The sequence below is a fragment of the Orbicella faveolata genome, unplaced genomic scaffold (genome assembly GCF_042242905.1).
Source record: "Orbicella faveolata isolate gen_17 unplaced genomic scaffold, um_ofav_v1 contig_2, whole genome shotgun sequence".
NCBI lineage: Eukaryota > Metazoa > Cnidaria > Anthozoa > Scleractinia > Merulinidae > Orbicella > Orbicella faveolata.
This window is the reverse complement of record NW_028301547.1, coordinates 10,950,001-10,974,221: the sequence shown is the minus strand read 5'-3', so window position 1 is coordinate 10,974,221 and position 24,221 is coordinate 10,950,001. Positions and strand designations below refer to the sequence as shown.

The 24,221-nt window shown below is 38.0% G+C and overlaps 2 protein-coding genes across 2 annotated transcripts; one reads left to right on the top strand and one right to left on the bottom strand.

Moving 5' to 3' along the window:
* Window positions 1-2,788: 2,788 nt before the first annotated feature.
* Window positions 2,789-18,263, bottom strand: LOC110044362 (tetraspanin-4-like). The gene is made up of 8 exons (XM_020749901.2): window positions 18,167-18,263; window positions 15,671-15,762; window positions 11,349-11,537; window positions 9,327-9,401; window positions 8,823-8,924; window positions 7,678-7,833; window positions 6,569-6,652; window positions 2,789-4,594 (listed from the first exon to the last, which is right to left on the bottom strand). The coding sequence occupies exons 2-8, from the start codon at window positions 15,734-15,736 to the stop codon at window positions 4,529-4,531; spliced, it is 738 nt and encodes a 245-aa protein (XP_020605560.1). The 5' UTR covers window positions 15,737-15,762; window positions 18,167-18,263; the 3' UTR covers window positions 2,789-4,528.
* A 211-nt stretch (window positions 18,264-18,474) lies between these two features.
* LOC110044361 (uncharacterized) lies at window positions 18,475-22,328 on the top strand. The gene is made up of 2 exons (XM_020749900.2): window positions 18,475-19,366; window positions 20,197-22,328. The coding sequence occupies exons 1-2, from the start codon at window positions 19,264-19,266 to the stop codon at window positions 21,414-21,416; spliced, it is 1,323 nt and encodes a 440-aa protein (XP_020605559.1). The 5' UTR covers window positions 18,475-19,263; the 3' UTR covers window positions 21,417-22,328.
* The last annotated feature ends 1,893 nt before the right edge of the window (window positions 22,329-24,221 follow it).

Genomic DNA, 24,221 nt, shown 5'->3' with positions numbered 1-24,221 from the left:
GAGTTCGCGTCGTCACGTGTAAAAATTCAGACCGCATGTTTTGTGGTGTACACAAATACCGTCTGTTGGGAATAGCAAAATATTCGAACAAACTGATCCCTTATCTGCAGAATTTAAGTGGTGGATTGGGTGAAATGTTCTTGAAATGAAATGTTCTTAGGTGAAATGTTCTTGTTTAAAGTACGGCTACTAGCCTCGGGTATAAAGTGATCGGTTCCCGTGGGCCCTCATCCTAACCCAATGTCATGGACCAGGATATAACTGACTCGGTCAAAATGGCCAGGGCTCGTACAATTTATGCGATCAGCGAGAACACCGTCGTATGAACTAAATATTATTATTTATAGTTATACCATGCTCTACGAATATGGTAAGCGTACCCGTAATTTTTGAACACGTTTTTTATTGATTATTTTTTCAGTTGTCTACATTGTGGGTGCGTTTTTAATGGACAATTATTCCGCTCACGCTTGTTGGAAATGAGATCATTAACAAAAACTGGATCATTAGATAACTGAGCCATTATGCGATGCTCTACAAGTATGGTAAGCGAGAGACGAGACTTTCATTTTGTATTGCCGAATCAGCGTTTAACTCAGTCTATCACAGTCACTGGCCTCAACACCTAAGATTACAGCAGTATGTATCTGCAAGGAGTCTCCGCTCTAACAGCGACATCAGACTTAACACTACGCACAAGCCTGCATCTCAAAGGTCTTTAATTCCTTGTCTACCTCACTTAGATTATGCGATAACATACACGAGTTCAATCGCCGGGCTAAAATATATTTTTAAAAAAAGCTGAAAAAAGACTTATAATGTATATTTATTTATTTATTTATTTATTTATTTATTTATTTATTTATTTATAATAATTTCGGTTTTTTTATTCTTTTATTTTAGTTTTCAAGATAGGGGGCGTTTTTCATTAAAATTATGATTCTACTCGCGTTTGCTGGATATGTGATGATTATATAGCCAACGACGCTCTACTACCTGTTATCTCATGGCTGGCTCAGTGAGTGGGCAAGACGAACCAAATCCTGCGCTGCGAGCTGGCAAGATGGCGCCATCTTGACCGCTCGGGACGACCCGCTGTGTCCCGCAAGAAAAATTCCCCGCAAGCTACATAACAGATCCTTTATTGACCACGCTTGTTCGGTCAAGATGACTCGATATTGGCCTCGCTCTTTTTTTGGCGAGCTTATGGACCTCGACTCCGTCTCGGTCCATAAACACGCAAAAAAAAAAAGAATTTGGCCAATATCCAGCCATCTTGACCTGCGCTCGAAATTGTCATTCACGCACGATTGCGTGACGAGCCCAAAGAGCGTGACCAGGTAAACGGTTCCGCGTAGGCGAGGGGTCAGACTTTGGCTCCAAAGAGCTTCACCGGTATATAATTAACAGTTATTTCATGTGCGCGCGTATAGATATGAGATGGTAGATAGCCAACGAGGCGCGCAGAGCCAAGTTGGCTATAATTAACGATTGCTCCACAGTCGAACCTCCGGTTGCGACCACCTCTCCTCAGCGACCTGTTTTCCAAAATACTAACGTTTCCCAGTCAAATCTGACTGTGTTTGGAACCTCTTGTAAGCGACCACCTCTCGTAAGCGACCGCGACCACCCGTAGAGCTAAAAGTTTCAAATTTTCTTGTAAGCGACCACTTGATCATGAGAGAAAATAGACCAGCGATCCATCGTAGGAAAAAAGATGGCAGCTGTACATTTTACCACAACGCCCTGCGAGCCTACCACAGCCTATAAGGCACAAAGAAAGCCAGTTTCTTTTACAGTATTCGTCCCTGTTCCAAGGACATTAAGTAGTCTAGGTTTGAAGATTTTATAACGTTTCTGTACGTTTTTATGAACGTTGTTAAGGTTTTCGTGCGCTAAGAACTATGGGTAAATGTACCGGTCGCCATCTTTTTTCCTACGGAGGATTGGATAACAAGGTGTGTAATATTATCGCATTCCTTGGTAGTACAAAAGACGGAAATTTCTCATTGGGATGTACCGGATTTTTTTTTTCGAAATTGATTTTTTACATGAATCAGTAAAACATTTAAAAATTTAAAGAAAAATGCACGTACACTGTACTCTATCAGTCTATAATTACAGAAAATTAGAACTGATTTACTGTTCACTCAAGAACAGTTAACAGTTAACGTGTAAATGACCATCAATATAATAGGGCTGTCAAACGTAAAGCTAGCCATTCAATCCTTATAAGTTGAGTACAGTTGATGTTCAGTTCTCCTAACGTTTAGACAACATTAGAGATTCATAAACACTCTTGTTCTTTGGCCATTTCAATTTAACAAGAAATGAAATGCAGACAGCGGCAACAAACATAACACATGAACTACACGTGGTTTGGAACAATCTAAAGCGCTTACGGGAGGTTCGACTGTATTCAAGAACAAGACACTAATTGCCCCTTGGTCTCCCGTGAATAAGACTAAATCATTTCGGTTGTGAAACATCCAAGCGGCCATCTAGTCAAATGGCCAAATTCATTTCTCAAGTTGTCTGCCGACCCAAGGGGCAAGCTTTTCCTGGTATCGTGCTTATTTTTGGTGCTTTACTACAGTATTGATGGATTATAAAAGAACAACTTCTAACTTATGTTCCAAGATGTTCAAGTTTCTCCATTTCTAAAGCGAATAGCAATCAACGTCCTAACGCTAAATGGTCCCAAATAAGTTGCACTTGCACTACAAGAAAAGTTGTAAGGTCAATAGGGAACACCGCCTTAAAACACAAAACTGCGGACCACAACAAGTTCAGTTCTCCAATTTAATTTAATAAAAGAACATTTCACAAGATTTACAGACTCTCAGATTACAACTTCAGTTCAAAGCTAAGTACTGTAATACGAACACATTACACACAAACTGGAAAGTGCTTGTACAAAAAGGGCGCAGTTCTAAACTACAGTTGAGTCCCAATTCAGCTCGAGCCCTCGATTTCTCTACTTGCCGATAGCTTGAACCAATAGTGGTTTCCTTTGGATCTGTTCAAGACAGCATGATCATCTCTTGATTAGCTTTGACAATTCTCGTTTTTCTTGGAGGTTTGAGAAATCTGGATTCCACTGAAAGGTCTGGAAATTTTTAACAGCGACATGATCTAAATATAAAAGATGTCTGTACAATGCATAGCACTATTTAAGAGCTTTAAACGACAGTTATAGATATGACCCTGCGCGCGCTCTGATTGGTCAAAAGCCCATGTTTTATTAGAGTATAAAACATGGAAAAAGCGTGTTTTATTGTTTTTGGCCACATTACCTCTATATCATAAACAAATGAAGAAGTCTACGCCGTGTATTACACTGTGATAAAACACTCCGGACATTTGAAAACACTCGAGGAATGTAGAAAACGCTCGCTTGCGGCTCTTGTTTTCTACATTAACCTCGTGACCTCAAATGCCCGTCGTGTTTTATCATAGTGTAATACACGGCTTAGACTTCTTTATTTGTCAAATAAATCGAATCTCTTGGGAACGTGAGAACCTTAATGCTTAAGTGAAAGATCATCTCCTCAAGAAACTACCATATTGTGCTGCCGCGGCGGACAATACTTATCAACACGATGCTGTTAAAAGAAATTAACCACCGAGGAAAAAGACGGTCGTTTCAGCCGTAAGCCCTCTAAAAATCCCTCGCTCTTATAGTGATTAACCTGTACGAGCAAATATCAAAAAGAATACAAAAACAGAACAGAAAAAATTGGTTATAGCGTTAAACAGTTCATTATAGCTATAAAAGGGTAAACGTTTCGGAGAACGAGAAATGTTGTAGTAGCAGGATCCTTGTCCAGAGCTTTTTCGCGTTCTCCCAAACTGTGTCAGTAATTCTAAAGAGATGAGATCCTTTGACACGATTACTTCTACGAAAGTTTCTATTTCTATAAAATTATAAACCGCGGATTTTGGCCTGCCTAGCGGGGGATTTCTCTAAGCTGTAAGTAAATGCGGTATAAATATTATAAATTAGTCGAGGAAAAAAGGCACACGAACTTTAAATAATAAGTGTCCATCAGATAATCCGCTTATAAATACTCAAACTGGTTATGACAAACTTTCTTCCGATCTTTTACAGTTTCCAGTCATTCTAAGTTGTATACGCAGCCCAGCATGTCACATCAACAAGTCTGCCTGCCTCTGATGACCATGCAAAACTTGAGTGTCTTAGTAACACTCCAAATTCAACTCTTATTGCTGAAAAAAACTGTTTAAATAGTAATAAATAGTGATAGTTTACACATACACAGTTCTGTTAACTATATTTTACGCAAAAAAAGAATCCATGATTTAATAAAAAGCTGAATTCAAAAGTATAAATAAAAAAGCCATTAGTGAAAAGATCAATTTTCCGACATTTTTCGTTTCATCTCCTATATAAAAAAAATTCTTGTGTTTATTTATGTATTTACTTGTTTTGTTTAAGGAACACCGTTCTCAAACGTAATTGAAGAAGTGCGGCATAACGGCAATGCTCTCTGGTGAACTTCCCTTGCTAAGCATACGTGCTTTGGTCTTTAATCTTGCATATCATGACCAGGGCAAATATCATGCTCAGAAGCTGTCAGGGGAAAAATAAAACGAACAATCAGATTAGCAACAAACAGCCAAAGAGCTGCCTGGTAGACTTCCTCCAAGGAAAGGGTAATCAACAAAGTTTCATACGGGAAGGCTCAGCCGCCAGCTCGAGGTCTTTACCCGCCTTACCTTTTTATTTACTTATTTTTTGTTTTTGTTTTTGTTCTTGTTTTTTTTTTTTATTTTGAACCATTTTGGACGGGAGAGATAACCGCTTTCGTGTAACTTCCATGGATATTATTAGAGAGTTCAAGCATGACGTTACGTCAAACGGCAAACGGCAAAAATGAAACTTTTATCGTCTGTCTTCAGCTGTCTGTAGTACAGTCAACATATTTGTATTTACGGTGAATAGCAGGAAACATTTTGCTATTTTTGTGTGATTTAGTTACGGATTAGAAGAAAAGAACACAAATTAAGAGGTAATCTTTACCCTTTGCCGTTTGCCGTGAACGTCATGCTTAAACTCTCTATATTATCATAGAGAGTACCCCAATGGGCCTCAAAAATGGCTATCTTACATTTCACTCTTTGTATAACTGTTTAAGGTGGCTCCCTATAGTTTTTTAGATTGCACGCCAGCTGAGGACGAAAGCTCAAGTAATCTGCGCGCACTCAAAGGAAAACGTCAGTGTTTCTCGATATTTTATGACGTCAACATAAGCACAAAAAGCAAAACTGAAAGTAAATGTTTTCGCGTTTCCTTCGGTAACATTCCGTAAAATTCGGCAGACTGGTAATAACTACTTTACTTTAACTGGAGCTCGTCTTTCAGGGAAATCTATCTGACCAGTTTTTCCGCAGCGGTGAAAGACATGCATTTGCAAAAGTCTAAAAAAACTGCCTTCACACACCTACTTTTCTCGGGTTTAAGATTCATATCCCGTCCGATTCGATGTATTGTGAAAATTTTGGAAGATTAAGAAAATCACAAACAAAACCGTAAAAGGGTAAAAAACGCATTTCTTTGGGCATTTATAATACAGTTCACAAAAGTCTATGGATATCTTTCATAGTCAGACCAATTCCTTTCGGGTGTCCGCTCACGAGAGCTTAAAAACAAAGGAAAAATTTAAATTGTGTGCCCTCAAAGTGTCCGTGGCCGCTTACGGGAACGTCCGCTTAAGGGAATGAGTAAATACAGAGTTTGTATGGGAGTTCAAACGGTGTTTTGGGAGGGCGATCGTAAGTACAGCTGTCCGTTTACGAGAGTGTCTGTTAAAAAGAGCTTTCACTGTATAACAATTTAGCATTTGCCTTCTAAGAGACTGTTACCCCATTTCAGCGCGAGTACTCGAACTGGGCCACCTAGAAGAAAGTTAACCAATCAAAATGTAAAATGAGAAACAATGTACTGGTAGCTTTCTTATGATAACAAGTAATAAGGGTCTATTTGACATGAAGACATCAGTACTATCGACTCCTCTGCGTCATATACATTAGTAGAAACTCAATCCTTGACGGCGAATTATCATAATTGTAAATCTCTCTGAAAAAAATTAGCTTGAAAACTCATCTTGTGACAACTAAACGCGAAAGGTCTACAAAATTTAGAGTCGAAACTAACCAATCAGCAAGTGGCAAAGTTTCCTGAGAGGTTCGTAACACTTCACACTTTGTTCAATGCTGGGTTTTCAATTTTGTTAAGAGCTATTGTTCGCATTCTTCAATGTTATTAGTTTATTTGAGAAAAGGATCGCTGTCTCTGTGAATTCTCAAGTAACTTTCTGATTGGTTAACTTTGTTCCAAGTGGCCGGGTTCCGAGTAGTCGCACTGTGAAAGTGTTAGTCGAAAATCAAGAATATGATCCTATCAAGGGAAGCATTTGTACATTATTTTCTGTGTTCTATCAGCAAATGGATGATAAGAGAACCACTTAGCAGATTTCTAACAAACCATGCTGAATGTCTACTTATTTATCACCTAACGTGGTGGTTAAAATATATACATACTGACCTGAATGACGGCCACTGCAACTCCTATTCCACAAATAATAATCAAGTTGTCTCTGAGTAAATCAAGTGTCTTTTGGTAACATCCCTGAAATGAATATGCACTTGATGTCAATTTTCATTGGTTGCACATTAGTAGAAGACCGCTAACACCTAGAACCACACACTTCAGGGTTATTTAAGCGATAGAATACAAGCCGAGTTTTTATGGTTTATAGGCTGATAAACCACGCCAGATGTTGAAAGAACACGAGAAGAATTCGTAAATCACGGGCCGCAGGCGAAAGATTTACGAATTCTTCGAGTGTTCTTCCAACATCCCAAGTGGTTTATCTGCCTCTAAACCATAGAAACTTGTGGTCTATTGCTTTTAAATAATAATTCAGAAGACACGCGAAATTTCCATGAGTTTACTGGCACAATAAACAATAGCTGATCGACCAATCAGAGCGCGCGCATTCATTTCAATAAAATAAATTACAATGTTTAGAGAGGAAGCGACATCAGCCTTAGCTGGTTTTCATGCAGGTCCTCTCTCCTGAACGAACTGGAATTTGGAGTGTTGGTTATTGTGGAGGGAGGAAAACCAGACGAGAACCAACTACAAACTCAACCCAGGCCACACTGGTGGGAGGAAAACGCTCTGTCAAAAGTAGTGGGTTGTCAAAAGTAGCCAAATGTTAGTAAAAAGCACCAGTTCCTTCACCATCTCAGTCGACTATTCTGTTGGGTTATTGGGTTAGGCTTTGTGGAAAAGATGGAAAACTCAGCTACCTGCTCCAACAACAAAGCCATCGCTTCACAACTTTGTGTCAACCCATTCTGACACTTGTGGTATTTGATGCCCATTCTACTCCAGTTTTCACACAACTCATCAACAATTGCCAGATAGTCAGTTTTCATACCCTAGTAATAGCATGTGTATCAATTCTCTAATAAAAAAAGTACGTTAATAACCATTTAGCTACATTTGAAGTTTTTTAGCCTCTAATGTTACATTTTGATTTTCGCATTTTTATAGAAATTGGGTCTAAATAAGACCCTACTTTCGGGATTTGATGTGTTCAACAAAGCAAGAAAAACTTCTAAGTACTAGCCAAGGTATATAGTTACCCCAGTGTTGATTTTACTGGTATCTGTGCCACCTGGTATCACTCCACAACCTGTTTTCACTTCTTTGCAGCAACTATCAGGAACAAACGTGTGGTTTCCCCCAGTGAAAGATGACCTCCGCCAGTCTGTATAACCATTCACTCCACAGCATTTTTCCTGTAGTGATAACACAACAGTATAACTTTCCCAGAGTCACAAACCATGCTTTGAGGCTCTTTATGATATCTTGAATAATCTGGGACAATGTCACCGAAACGTAAGGTTCAGGTTGATAACACTCAGTGAGACGTTTTTTATTTGAGGTATCACAAAAACCAAATCCAATAAATTGTATAGCTTACAGCTGGGTTGACATTATAAGAAAGTATCAGAAAACCGTTTTCGGAACACTGAAGAAGGGTTATAAACCCGAAACATCTGTTTCTTCAAAGACTTTTATGACACTTTTTGATACTTTGTTATAATATCAACCTATAAGCTACTTAACTGCAAGTGTCATGCACCTTAAACGGTTTTTCCATTAACCACTCACCCAATAAATTATTATTGCTACAGTACAATATACATTGCTGCCAGAAACGTTTGAACATAAAGTTCTTACATTAACTTACATAGCCTAAACACTGAATGGAGTATCGGACACAACAGTTGTTGCTAAATCGTTTGTCTTTCCCTCGGTTTTACCACATTAGCTACTTCCGTGGACTTCTTTTTGTCAACTATTTTTCCAAATCTTTATTGCACAACATTCCCTATTCTCTGTATTAATCTTCCAGGGTTGGAAATGCAATTGACACGGACTAAAGCATTGCCATCAGCTGCCTGTATGAACATACTGAGCTCCACATATGTCAAATTACCCTAAGGTTAATGAATAGTCATGAATGAGACTGTGCACCAACTTGGTAAAACGTCTGGAATAATATCGACAGTTTCAAGAATAGAGAATGATTCTTTAAAGACCCAGTATTGACCATTATGCTTTTTGCACATCTGTTATTAGAATTAAAATTTGTGCTTGACACTGACTCTTGTTAACGTTAGAAACAGCGTTAATAAAACTTCAAAGACGTTTCGACTCAGAGCACAATGCATCCTGGCCAAAACTGGGTCTTTCAATATGTACAATAATGCTTATGATGTACTTTTTCCTGCAGTAAGTCAAAAGCTTGGGTTACTCCTTTCTTGTCTGATTCGCCATACTGACTCAGCGTCTCATTCAGATCCTTCATCAGTTCATCTTTGACCTGTTGTCATGATAATGATATTCTGAATTATTACTGTAATATCACTTTGACACTTTTTCACATAAACTTATGGTCTGGAAGCCCTTTAACCATCTACCATTTTCAGTTGACAACCTTTCAACCATAACCAAACTAACCATAGCAATTCTATTGAGACAGTTATCTTGAAAGTTGACTGGATCAGAGTCAAAGTAAAGACTCTACTCCAGACTTGATTTAAACTGAGGATTGTATACGTGATTGAAAAACATTTTCACTCAACATTTTTAAAAACTGGTTTTTCATGATTAAATACATAAAATGATGGCTGAAATATCAAATTCTGCACCTAATTGTGAGTAATTCAAAATATAATGGTCACAAAACAAATGATTGCTTATTTTCAAGATTCCACACACACACCTGAGACCTGTAAACAAAACCCAAGGCTGTCCCTGCAACTTCCAAGCCAAAGATCAGCAACATCAAGGCAAAAAACTACACAAAAGGAGAAAAAGACCATTCTTACTACATGTAAATCAACACATAGAGTGTTACAACTGAATAATAGAGTAAACACCTACAAGCGTTCTGCACAAATTCTAGACTTCTGTGATTTTCGGGTTGTGTGATTCCAAATCATATCCATGCTCTTCACATAAAGTGTATAAGATTCTTTGATTTGACCCCCCCCCCCCCCCCACCCCTCCCCTGCCATATACTTCTCAAAAATCCAGTTTAGCTTCAGTTTCTTTTGGCATTTGATACTCCCTCTCCTTTCAGATTATTTCCAATATTAATATTTCAAGGTTAGGGTGGGCATGGATATTTTCTGGTACTGCACATTTAACAAATAAATGAAACTTTCATTTTCTTCTCATACTGTGGGGTGATCTCAGACTCAGATTTCAACTATCGGGGTTTCAATTTTTATAATATTAATATTTTTCCTTACGTATATTACTGGTACAAGCTTTACTATTTTCTGTCATTTTTTACTCTCAATCATTTAATTAAAGGAACAATTTACAAATTTATGAGCTAACCTAGGAAAACATGAAAGTGGTTGTGACAATGGTATATTCCCCCTATGAGATGCACCTTCAAAGAATCATGGTAGTTGTATTCATCATCTTGGACTGGATGTTTACTTTGATGAATACAGCTACCATGATTCCCTGCAGGCACCTCTCATAGAGGGAATTGGCCATTCTACCACATTAGTATTGAATCTTGGTTAAATCTTTAGGATATGCCAATTCCATGACATACATGTAGCTCCAAGGCAGTCTTCCACTTAGTAGGCAAATGTCTCACAGTTGTGCTGCAGCACTACAAGGCAAGCTGCTTGAACATATACATGTACAACCACAAAATGTATGCCTCTACTCTTAACAGTTTCTTTGGCATTGGCAGGATCATACACAGTGCTTTCAGTAAGATTTGAAGAGGTGTCTCCCTTCTGTTAGCACCCGCCGGAGCTGATAAAAGGGGGCGAAGGCCCCTTGTCCTCTGAGGAGAGGGGGGGGGGGGTATATGGGCATGCCCCCCAGAAAATTTTGTGAAATCGGGAGACTTGGAAACACAATTTCTAGTGATTTGAGGCAAAATATGAACACCCAAGCATTCATTATTTTTATCAGAAAAAAGTATTTTATTGCATAGTTCTAGGCAGTCTCATGTGTATTGTCCTCTATTTTCAGTTGTGTATATACAACTGTCACACTGTGTGTTTGTTAGAAGACTCAAGAAATACTACATTAAAACATTATGTGGTCGCGTTTATGTTCATGCAAACGAACTAAGACGAACGAAAACGAACGAACAAAAATGAACTGTTCAGAAAATTAAGTTACAGACTGAAGTCAAGACCTTTTAAAAACCAAAGTCATTTGTGATATATAAGACTTGGCTTGATGTTAACTTCTTACACCTTATTAAAGACTTACCAGATTGCGTCTGTGAGCTTTTTGAAGTTGAACTACAGGTGTAGGAGCAGACAGAAATGACAGCATGGACTGCTGCCGCCTCATTGTGGAACTGATGATGCATGAAAACGAGGCTCCTTAAAACTCAAGGTACATCATGTAATGTGCGCTGGAGTGTGACCTTTAGTAATGATGGTGTTTACAAAAATGTTGCGTTTAATACGCAAATGAAAAACGACTACTTGTGGCTTTTAAAGCGGTAAAATCACAGGGTAGTGTATAAATTAACTATTTGGTTGGTTTTTTTTAACGTTTTTATTAGCTTTCCAATAATAACTACCCATATAAAAAGGGTGAATTGCTAATTCCTTTTTATTTGACTCCATAAGAACATTAATGCAGGAATACAGCTAGCGATTTGCAAGAGAGTACCCGCTGGACCTCCTGCAGGAGCTGGGTCTTACTAAAAGCACTGCATACATCGTGCATGTGTCAAGTAAATTGAGGTTCAACCTACTGTTCCAAGGAGGCATCTGCTTTCCTTTATAGCACCACAACAACCAAAGAATGCAATTACAGCAATAACAGCACCAACAGCAATAATAATGATTGGTCCTGTCACATATTTTACAGATGAGAGTTCCACATAATCACCAATCTTAAGCTGAACATATACCCCTACTCCAAGCAATCCAACACCACCAAGCTGAGAGAAAGAATAAAACTTAATCAATAAGTAACTAAATGGTAGTCACTAGATTCATAATATTGACTTGTTCTAAAGGGTATTGAATGGTCTTTGCGCGCATTTGTGAGCATGCAAGCAGTGCATTTATTTTCGTGAGCACGAGTCGTGATCAAATTTGTCTTGCAAGCAGCGAGCACTTTAGGAAACACAGATGGCAAGCAGCAAGCAGTTTATAAATTTTTTCGCTAGCTGGGATCTCTGCCGAGTAATCTGGCTGACACTTTCAAAACAGGACAATAGGCACAATCTCGGTTCAACCAATCCCAGCAGTATGCAGCCAATTGTGCCTTTTTTGATGCCAAGTTACATCACAAAGCTTCACGTGAGTCAATGAGCTTCAGGTCCTTCAGTTGTGGAAGCTGAAGGAGATCTAAAGCTTTCTAACCCAATGTGGTGAACACACCATGAGAAGAAGCTAAAAGCTTCCAGACTTTGAAGTGTTGTGACATGAAAGATTTTTTGGTTATATATTTTTTTAGGAAATGTAGACAACATGGCATTTAGTCTATTAAGCATTTGCAGGTTCGGTTTCGATGCTTTGCCAACTGATTTCCCGCCGTCGTGATTGATTAAAAAAGATCCAATGCAATGAAGCTTCTTTTGGAGGCTTCTAGGATCTAACCAATTGCAGCCAATTGCAGTTCTGACAAGCTCTGAAGATCAAATAGTAATTACTGTAATATTCCTCATGCCTTCATGTATCTAGATTATTTTCTACCTTTGCGGGTTCCTTGACCTTTCACGAAGAATTCTTACGCACGTTAGCAAAATGAAGAACCAAGTTTCCAGAAACATTCATAGTGCGTGCATGTTTCCCCAATGTTTCCCAATTTTGCCATTAACGAGAATCCAAGCATGCGAGTAGTAACAAAAATTTTGTGAGCATGAGCAAGCAAGCACTCAGCTAGTTTTTGCAAGCAATTCAATCAAAGGCCAAATTTTGCGAGCACTTTTTAAATTGAATGGGACCATTTGATACCCATTTGAGCCAATGCATTAACAAAAATATTGCCGTGTTCATTTGGGATGTACTGTACCCATTATAATATAATAATACTTATTATAATCCATCAAATATTTTCACTCGCAAGTGATTAGTCTAAACACGTCACATGACCGAATATTCCCCAGCTGAAACTGGAGAATATCCGAGAATATTCCCCAATTTTCAAAACTACGTGTGTTGCGAAAAAGATTTGAAGGATAATAAACATGATAGCCTCCATATGGCACAAAATATGTTCGGATATTTGTCCTTGGACATTATCTGTTCCTTGAAGTTCACAGTTTTCCTCGAGCTACACTCTTGGAAAACTGTTTACTTCTCGGAACAGATAATGTCTGCAGCCAAACATCCATGCATATTTTCGTGCCAAATGGAGGCTATTGTTTATTTATATGGCAGAACCAGTGCACAATGACAAGGAGAATCCTGATTGCTTCCCTTCCCTTCCCTTCAGACTGCTAAGATAGACTGCTCACTAATTGATTTCAGCAAATTGTTTTTTCAATTAATCACACAAAATAAACAGTTTGTTCTTATTATTATAAATAGAAATCTTTTTACCTTTATGTTCGAAGCTGGACAATTTCAGTTAAATGTTCACAAATTAAGCGATGTGAGAAACGTAAGTAAATGCTTACCTTTCAGATACATTTCAACAGGTCAATTTCAACAGAGAAAGATCATTTAAGGTTACTCCAAACATTTGCAGGTGCCTCCAGAAAGAAATTGGTATGCACGCTAATTTCAAGGAAACCCCCACAAACTACATATCAAAAGAAAGGTTATGAAGGGTTTTGTTGAATTCTACATTTCATAACCTTTCTATTCACGGAATAGAAAGGTTATGAAATGTAGAATTCAATAAAATTATGTTTTTGTTTTGGCTATTGATTTCCTAAGACAGAAGTAGTTGTTAATGCCAAAATGACAGCCTGACATCAGGTGTCAAATGTGATTGTTGTTGCAAAGTAACTGTGCAGTGTTAATCACACAGCATCAATCTCTCAAAAGGTGTCAGCATTTTCCTGTATTTCTGTTAGTTATCTTTTTATAGATCTGTCAAGTTTCACTATCCAACAATTTGCAAAATGTGTTCCGTTAGAGGACACCACAAGAAAAGTATTTTAAATAGAAGAATTTGCGGACACAATTTTGTTCCTTATTCATCAGTGAATGTTCTGGCCAAATTTCACAGAAAACTATCAATTCTACCTGTCATACCCTATTAATTCATTTGACGAGAACGGATTCTCTCAAAAAATGAGCGTGAGTTTTTGCCTTCTAAAGATTTATAAACATGTCACCCTTTCGCAGAGGGATATGTCAACTCGAAAAGCCGCCAGCCAATGAAATAACAAAACCCCTAGCGTTCACAGTATGCAAAGTGGAACTTTACGGGAAAGTAATAGTGTTACAGTCATGTTTTAGGCAAACACATTTGATATTTGATTTCCTGGTAGTCAACAATAGGCAAAACGAAAGGAAAGTGGGGTGTAACAAAACAAAGAGAAGCTGAGGAGCAAGTGCCGAAGTGTGATTGTGACAATCACAAAATCTCTGGAGTAAGTTTTGTGTCCAGTAAATTTGAAACTATACAGTAGCTTTTTTTGTTAAAAAAGCAGAAGCATTCCTAGTGGCAATTTCTCACATGTATATAAGGTTGGAATGCCTACCAACACTTGAGTGTAAACAACTGCTAATGAGTTGAAATAGGATCTCCAGATGAAGCCTTTTGCAGCGAAAAGGAGTCCATACCTTTAGGGGATTATGACAATCTAGCGATTTATAAACTTTTATTAAAAAATCTCTTTTTCTCAATAACTCACATGTGTATTAATATTTTATTTTCATTTTTGGGAAAATGTTACCTAAATAACTTTAATTTGGTTGAAAATAAATAAATTCAGCTAAAGAAGCCTCTCAAAGGTTTGGAGTAACCTAAGGTTACCATAAATTGACCTCTGGTAAGTCAAATTGACAACTGCAAATTCGTACGCGTGCCAGTTTTAATGAAACCCCAAGAAACAGAAGAAAGCTTAATAATAATATTGTAGTTTACAATAACAATTTAAGCAAGCTTTTCTTTTAGAAAGGGTCAGGAGTCGCAAAGATGTGAAATAACCGAGGGTTCTTCTATTGAATTTATCAGCTATCAGATGCTGCCACACAAGCAAAATGGCAGCACAGTCTTATTCACAAGGCATCAATCAACAAGAAGGTGATGTGCTTTTTCGATATTCTGATTGGTTCTCTAGATATCCGTATCTAAAGTTGGAGTAGCTAAAAATATGCAAGATGCGTCGTGCAAATGGGCGCCACGGGAAAAATATGTTAAATATCCAAATTTCTCGACACAATTTCATTTTTCATTATCCCTGGAATGTTCTGGTGAAATTTCATGAAAATCCAACAAATCTGCATACCCTATAAATTTGCTCAAAGTGGATGTATTCCTCCCAAAATCAAATGCAAGATTTTAGCTTGTAAAGGTTGGTAAACAACTTGTGCCATGCCAGGAGATTATCTCGCCTTATGAAACCGCAAACCAATGGAACAACAGGACCTCCTGGTGTCAATGACAATTGATCTGGCACTGCATTGCAACACATTTTCTACCTCGCTGTCACATTGAAGAGAAAGACACTAAAATGGGCAAAGTAGCCAAAGGCATTTAAGAACAAATGCGTGATATAAACAATACCAAATAACATGCGTGGAAATTTCCCCTCACAGTTTCATCCATTTAAGCGATTATGACACCTTCCTGGTTTATTAACTTTATTTGAAAATATGTTTTTTCTAAATAACTAGGCCGCTTTTTGAGATTTTTGATACTTTTCTTTTGTAAACTTAAGATAAAATGACCGACTTAAATTTTGTCAAATAAAAGACAGAACGATTTTTTTGTGCCCCTGAAGGTGGGAAGCAACCTTAAATGAGCGGGAAAGGGACATAAAAAAAGATGGAATTGCATTCATACAGTATTTTGTAAATTGAGAGGAAAAATATTCATAATAATCCCAATGTTCCTACTTAATGATAAAGTGTATCACAGTCTGTTCCAACACACACATGTATAACTTACAAAGAATATAAAGTTGAACCCAAACAGCAGGATTTTGATGATTTTTGCACATCCCTCCACAGCCATCACTCTGTTTCTTTAAAAGACAGTTTCTGAAAGAATAAAAATGTAACAGTCACCATAAATTTCCAAGTACTTTAGGTGAGTTTTCATTATGTAGGATGAAGGTCTTTCGTTCTCTGAAAGATATACGATTTATTTACATAGCACTAACATATTCACATATATGCACATGCCTTTGGTGCTCATTAATTTTTGAATTCTCTTCTGTGCGTACTCCAAGAAAAATGCACATCACGCCCCTGAGATGACTAAAATTCAGTCATTTCAACTCAATAAATAAAAGAATGGCTGGTCAATGGAAAATATCCCATCAGAATGAGGAGTTGACTGGACAAAGGCTTGTTCTCCATTACGTATACTGACTGGTCACCTTTGCATACTGACCGAATCATTTTTTTTAGGTATTATGTAATAGGGACAATAGCTTGGTGTTCTCCCTTCCAGTTTGCCACCCTGGCCCTCCACAGCCACCCCATCAAACTTCAGCTGTCTCTTGCTGTCTGTCTGATGTGACAGGGAACCAGGGGAGGGGTTTGTAAAGATTTGTTGTGTCAAAAAACGCGTGTGGGAGAGGAAGGGAAGCTTGAGCGCATGCTGTATGACGTCACTGGTACCAGTTCAATGGTATGATCATGTTGCGAAAAGGTATTTGAAAAAAAAACTTTGCTAAGGACGCTAAAATTCTCCAACTGTCGCGAAAGTATTCAAAAACAAATTTGGCCAAGTTGTAGAAAAATCTTTCGACTTCGTTTTGTGCTTGTTTGGTTTTGTGAAAGCTACGAAATTTAGAGATTCGAACGAATATTCGGATTGCATTCAAAATGCTTGGGCAAAGAGTTACCTCCCTTGTCAATGTTATATGTAAAGCAAAAAAAAATTTTTTTGCAGAAAAGGCCTCAGTACAAGTTTAGCGCTACAGTGTTACGCAGGACTTATAAGCAGCAATTTTCTCTGTAAGGCCACGTAAGAAATAACAACTGGAGACAAAGGTAAACTATTCGTTCTTTTCATTCTTTTATTTACTCTCTTCCTATTCAACAAGATTGTGTGCTCCCTGTGTTCCTCCTACAATCTATTTATATAATTATCTTTTCCCAATGTCCACCAAATATTAAGCACTTGATCCTCATCTAGGATTGCACTTGCCATGCCTGCTTGTGCCCTGAGGAAGGAAATTCTGATAACACAAATGCAAACTAACCAACAAGTAAGACACTCTCTGAGCTGAATGTGAGAACCGAGGCTGCATACTATCCACTGATATTGACTGCTGCAGGCTTACCCCCAGATTTAAGATAGCCTTCGACTCTAGCCTCAGTCTAGCCACAAGGCAACAGCATACAGCTCATTTTCCCGTTGCCTGTTCTAATTCTCCCAAACTTCCACTTAAGTTTCTTTTACTCCAATGAAACATGGCAAATGTTTTTCTTTTTTATCTATGAACTACTTTTACGAAAATTAAGTTAAAAGTGGATGCAAATTATAATAGTTGGTAGCAAATAAATTATTGATATCAATCTTTACACACATGTATGTAGTATCTAGCTATTTGACTTGAATTCAGAGCTTTTACAGAACTTTAAAGCATACAAGAGATAAAAGAAACACAAAGGAAACGCAATCACAAAGACACTACTACTGTTAATTCAGCAACCACGTAAAATCCAGACTTTCAGCCCATGGCAAAACAACACCCTTTTCCCAATTTCCATACTGATGGAGCTAACTGACACCTGCTGCAGCCTATTTATAGAGAAACAGTCATGAAATGACACAGTCTAAAGCGTTAGTTGGACCTAGCATAATGCGATAAGCCGATTTAATTCTGGCCAAAAAATTCTTTACACTTATATTAGGAGAAAAATTCTTCAATCAAAATATTGTTATTATGGTTTATAATTTCCCCTGCCTTAGCGGCCTTAGCGACAAAACCTCTCACGACAGAGGAGCGTATCGATAACTACTCGTTTTTAATAACTATTTCAGCATACTAAATGGATGAAGACTGTAAAGATGGCAATTACGTAGAATTTGCGCACCGCTGAAACACATTTGCACGTAACGTATTATAGTTCGACAAGAAATTTGACAACTTGAAGGAACTAAACGCACACGTATACGGGATTTGCAGCACACTAAACGACTCCATGAACAAACACATTACCTGAACTCTCCCAGAACAAGAAATGCTCTTGAAAGATTTATAGGCGAATGAATAATTCTACTATAAGGATATAGTTTTATGGGCACTTGACAAATCTAGGAAGTTAATAGCTGGCATTTAGTGTGTATAATTCAAGCTCTCACTTTCAGCTGAACTACGCAGAGAAGAAAAATGCGACAGAACAAACGGCGTAGACTTCACAATCAAGTCCCCGAAACGAAGAGAATTGACGTATAAGATGTAGTAATTCAAACTGCACAAAAACTTACCTCTTTACGCTAAATAGGATTTCTACGGTTCAACTTGGTTCAACCTGGACTAACAGATCATGTGACTTCCCGCTGTCACTTGCTGCTTTAGCCGGAAGGCGCGCGTGGAGGGCGCGCGAGGGAAAAGATTGAAAAAATAAACCACGCTACGAGGAAATCTTATTTCAAAATAAGAATAGAAAAAATCAACTAGGGTAAGCCAAATCAAGCTTAATATTATTTTTTATTTTAATTTTTTTGCTTTTAGTTTTGTCTTTTTTGGGGGTTTTGAGTTTCACAATGAAAAACTACTTCCATTTGCTTGCTGCACTGTTCAAATTAGGAGGAAAAAACAAGAATTCCTATGTTTTTTTTTCTTTTCTTTTTTTTTAACAAAATCGTGTTTGAGTGGAATGTAATAGCTACTCCCTTCCCCTGTCCCAGAGATGGAGGGATGGAGAGACCGGAAGTTTGAATAAATTCAGCGGGAGTGGGGAGAGCTAAGAAAATGGTATCCTTCAGAGGTAGGGAGAGTCGAGGTGCAATCGCCGGAATTGTCTGTTTTTGGCGGGCCGGTGGAAACACCGAGAATCGACAAGAAAGAAAGCTTCTTGTAGTCTTTTCACGATGCTGATTTTTTCCTTTAAGAAAAGACTTTAAGAAGCTTTCTTTTAGTTGATGGCCCTGATTTATCTGACGAATTCCGTGTGAATAATCACGAAATGACCAAGGCAACCGACGGTCGTGCTGTTCCTCATTCGCTGATTGCATCATCCTCAGTGCCCACGAGTGCAGGTCATCTCTCGATATATAAACAGGATCATGATTCATCTTGTTTAGATTCAGTTAACGTACAACGGAAGAACATAGAGACAAAGCATGGACGCCTTTGAGCAACAGAATTGTACCGAGAAGAGTTGTTTTATTTATACAAGAGTACGTGAACCTTCGCCCCTCGGCTTCAAAGTTTTGTGTCCTGAAGTTTGGACCAGCAGTGAAGAAACAATTTGTTATTCCTTATATAAAACTGATATTGCTCTAGTTTGGAAAGACTTTTTAACAGATATACGAAATCAAGAGGAAATCAGAGACACTTTCAACGAAGCATTTGTAGAACTATGCTGGAACAAATGTTTATGACGTTCATGGAAGGTGCGGTCTGCGTCGGAGCTCCATACATTCTTCATTTGTGCACGAACATGTTCAGTTCCTGGGTTATAGGTAAGCTTATGCTGTGTATTGCTTTCCTTGAAAGGTTTATAACGTCAAGTAAGTAATCTGCTGAATAATGGGTAAATTGCATCATGTTTCCATGTAAAAAGTTTCCTGATCATGGCCACCAAGCTATGGACAGGAACTGTTATATTTCCTGCAATACATGTATATTATTGTTTCTTGCCATTTTTGATCAGTTTGACTGGTTTTGATCAGCTCACAATATTTAGGGCACTTAAGCAACAGATAATGTGTATAAGCTGACATGGGAGCGTGTAAAGTATGTACAGCATTTATTGAAAGTATCCAAAACATACCCCCTCCTCCCCCTTAACAATTTCAGAGTGTGCAAGCTTGGTGTTTCTTGCATAAGCAGTGTGGGTTGGTTTTTTTTAAATTTTTTTTATCGGACTTGAAAATTTGGTTGCCAAGGATGGGTGACTCATATTAAGTTTGGACGTGAAGTAAGATATATCAAAATGCTGAACCTTTATAAACCCAAGCTTTGTTTCCCAATCAACAAGAATCAACAAAGACTATGAAGCTGCTTGAATTCAGATAACTGCCAATGAGTCGCCATCTATCATCCACCGTTTATGTCTTCAACCATCCACGTACCAAAGACTTCACACAGGTACTCTACAAAGCAAGGTGTTCAGGATAACATATTAGAACATATTATCAAGAAGTCCACCCAAAGTGGTAGTTTCCAGGCTTTCTTTTACACTGGTGGTTTCTTTAGGAAAACCATTATTGAGAAACAAGGGTTGTCAGTGATGACTGGCAGTGAAACGTAAAGCTTGATAAATAACATATTTCTGGTTTCTATTTTGCAGAGTTAGACTTGTCTTTTTGGAGATCTGCCATTGTTACCAAGCTTTCTCAAGAGGACCCAGCTACAGGCATGATTAAAACTGATCGAGAATTCAGAACTAACCTATTCAGCTGTTTAGAGTTACAACGAAGAAACTCTTTGTCAGCGATACATTTTCAGAGGTATTGTCATTTATTGTCAACCCACCCTAGCAGTATTACTGAACAAATGTGGTGTGATCAAAGCTATTTAAGTGTAGCGAAGCTAGAATACTCCACACAAATCTCACTGGAAAGTGCAAGGAACAGTCAACCAGTGAACATGTGTACTTCACCATACAGTGAGCTGAAAGACATTTATCTTCACTCCAAAATGGCCTCTAGTGTTTCAGGTGTTACAGAAGAGACCCTTCAGTGTGACCTTACAAATGTTTCTCATAATCTACCAAAGGATACATCTGGATATTTAACCAGCTGTGATACTGGGCCAGAGGGTGATTCTAAAGTGCCATCGCTTGTGAAGTTTTCTGATGAATCCCAGTGTGATATAAATGAACTCAAGATCTCCATAAGTGACTGTGTGTACAACCAAGATGGTCAACTTGTGCAAATGTTTATTTGTTTTGATATTGATCACTCTGATACCTCAAGTGCTGTTTCCTCAAGTGATTCTGGATGCAAAAACTGGGACTCTGATTGTGATGATTTTATTGTATTTGAAAATTCACCTACAGATGAAGACCACTGTTGTGCAAGATTTGATTTTGTATGCAGCAAGACAAGACCACGCAAAGAAACATTTATGAAGTCTGTTGTTTTGTCCTCCAATTTGTACTGCAAAGTTTCAGTAATGGAGTCATTTGATGATGAGCTGGATTTGTTTGTCCAGGAAATGTTGCAGCCTAACTTGCATTACAGTTGTGAGGAGTTAATCCTAAACAAGAAATGTACTAAAGAAGTGGAGACAAAAAAGACTGGGGACTTCTTTTCCAGAAGCTCAACTGTAAAAACTGCTTCTAAAGATAAAAGAAAAAAGAGAGTATGCTTTAAGCCAGATCATGAGCTTGTTGTAGTTCATCCAATGATTGTTTGGAGCTTTGCGTACAGACAAGCTCGTAAAGGAACATGGGAGGTGGATGCCCTAGATAGACTTCGTTTTCAGAGGAGAATTGAGGAGGCTGATAAAATTTTAACTCCTGTTTTGCTGGCCAAAATTGAGGAGGTTAACCTTAGTATTAATTAGATCATATTGTATTCATATTTGTGATTTCAGACATTTAAAATGCAAAAGAAAGCTGCTCTGAAAGTCTGATGACTCTAACAAAGAGTGGTTTAGGTGATTGACAAAACAGTGATGTAGGAATGCCTGGAATATTCCTTGGTATAAGGATCTATGGTGAAGATTAATCTGCTATAATGTTCAGAAATTTATATTGAGTAATGCTACCACAAGAAATGCTAGGGACTTTCTTCTTTCTGAGATTGTAAAACATAATGACAAATATGGTGACCTGTTTACTTTTACATTATGTTTAATTTCAACATCACTATTCTATTTTTATAAGAAATCATCTATATTCTCAAGAAAATGTTTAACAGGTAACTGGTACATGTTCTTATTTTAACGTTATTGGGAAACACTAAAAGGGGATTGTTTTAGAGACTTCGCCACTGAAATTGTCGCAGTCCTTTGTAATAGTCATGGAAACATTTCTGAAACCAAAAAATGTAGTAAGGCCACACTGCATAAAAATCACCGTGATATTTAACAATACAAAAGATTCCTCCTTTAGCAAATCTCCTAGTGTTTAGAGGACTTGACTGTTAAATATTTCAGGCTGTAGAGCATTGGGCCAATAAACATCCTAATACAGTAATAGGAATTGTTTTAATAATAAATATTTCAATTGTTTTAAATTAATGCAAGATCTTTGCTAGAAGTTAAGCATTGAACATGAAACTCAGGGATGTAGCTAAGAGGTTCCCAGTTATTGCAAGGAATTAAGAAATATTGAAGTTTTGAGTTTTTTCCTGCTTAATCTCAAAATGAAGAGAAGCTCGTTGAGTGAACCAGCCTATCAGAATGCTGAAAAGTGAGTGACCTTGAAGACAATAAATATTATTGCTTCTTGCAATCCCTTTTTCACTGAACCAACATGAAGCTTCACATCTTTCTCTTTGGTTGCAAGACCAATCTGTTTTGTTTGTTACTTTGTTTTTGTTCACACAAAATCATTTGAGCTGCAACAGCATTTGTCACAAAATTAGGTGGCTCTATTGTTGGCAGAGGTGGTTGATTTTGCCATCTCTTTCTGAAGATTAAGATAAAGAGCCCAGCTGGCTGACATCATGAAGTAGATGGTGATTTTTGCTGCGGCTGGATACTTTTGACAATCCTGTTGCAGTTTTGTGAAATCAGATCATGTGTACTAACCATGGTCGAGTGTCGATCAATACCCTCGATCAACATCTTGATTGGTGCTTGACCGACCTCCCAATTGACACTTGGTTGACACTCAATTGACACTTGATAAACAGTTGGTTGATAGCTGGCCGAACGTTGACCAACCCATATGCATTGATCGAAGATTAGTTGACTGTCAACCAACTGTCAATTGAGTGTCAACCAAAGTGTTTATGGAGTGTTGATCGAGTATCAATCAAGGGTATTGATTAAGGGTATCAATCAACACTCGACTGCAGATGCCTTAAGTACACATGATCCGTGAAATCTAACAAAATCCCTGCAGAATTAGTTTACAGTTCATGGCGGCTAATAACTGACATCTTGAAATAACTTACAGAGTGAGAACCTAAACTTGGCCACTTGGAAGAAAACTGACCAATCAAAACAGTAATAATAACAATGGATTGAGAACTTTTTCATAAACATTGAGACACCATATTTGAAAATTTTTAAAATCCATGTCCTGCACAGAAACATTTACAGACCCAAGTGCAATTTTAACAAGTAATTGTTAAGGTCACCTCTCTCTGCCCAGGTGTATAAGGCTATGTTCACATGGGAACTGTCCCAGATCAGGGCTGTGTGTGTGTTCAGAATTGGTCCAGTATTAGTCCACTATTGGGTTTACCTAAGGAACAAATCAATAGTTTCTACCAGTTGTTCTTGTGTTGAATACATGATGTGGAGTACAAGGCTATGTTCACATTGGACCCATACCAAATCGTTGTAGTCTGAAACTGAAGTAGATCAGGGTTGTGTGTGTGCTCACACAGAACTGCTCCAGTACCAGTCTTAATGGGCAAATCAAGTGTTTCTACCTGTTGCGCATGCTCTGGTCTTGGATTTAACTCATTTGGGACCAGTCCGTTTGTGAACATAACAAAAATTAAGTGGCCATCCTCAAAACCCAGTTTAGGAAACGATATGTGGACCATTCTTTAGCGGCGTGGTCAGTGGCTTAGCGCATCTGCAAACTCTTACAGTGCCTCTCCACCCAGGTGTATAAATGAATAGCTGAACCAATGTACGAGCATTCCATCTAGCTTGGAGTAAAATAAATGAGTTTTAAGACAACGTAGAGGAAAATGCAATGTAGTGAAAATGTACTAGGTTCAGCCACACCCACAGAGTGACAATCTTTACTCTACGGGGCTCTTAAAAATTGTTCAGATTTGATCCTTAACTCACTGGCTCCAGTGTCGCTTGTAACTGCCGCGACGAGCATTGGTCTTTGTTCCACTTCTGAAGTCATCACCTTTGACCAGAATTGGCATTGAGATACTACACGAAAATGCTTAAAAATTTGAATGAAAAGCTCATAGGACAATTTCCCTCAGCTACACTCGGCTATTCCGTGGTAAAAATTTCCCGTCTCGGTAATACATTCTCGAGAATTCTTGAACTGAAAGCAAGCCCTTAAAGAAGGCCAACAGCTGCAGAAAAAAGAAAAGAAAGAGGAGTAAGAGGAAAAGCGAAAAGCAAAAACAGGAAAGCCTCGACAGATAGGTAACTTTCTTGTCCAAAACCTCAAAATTTTAAAGTGCGCGTATGCCCGTGCAAAACTATCAACGCGATGCTAGT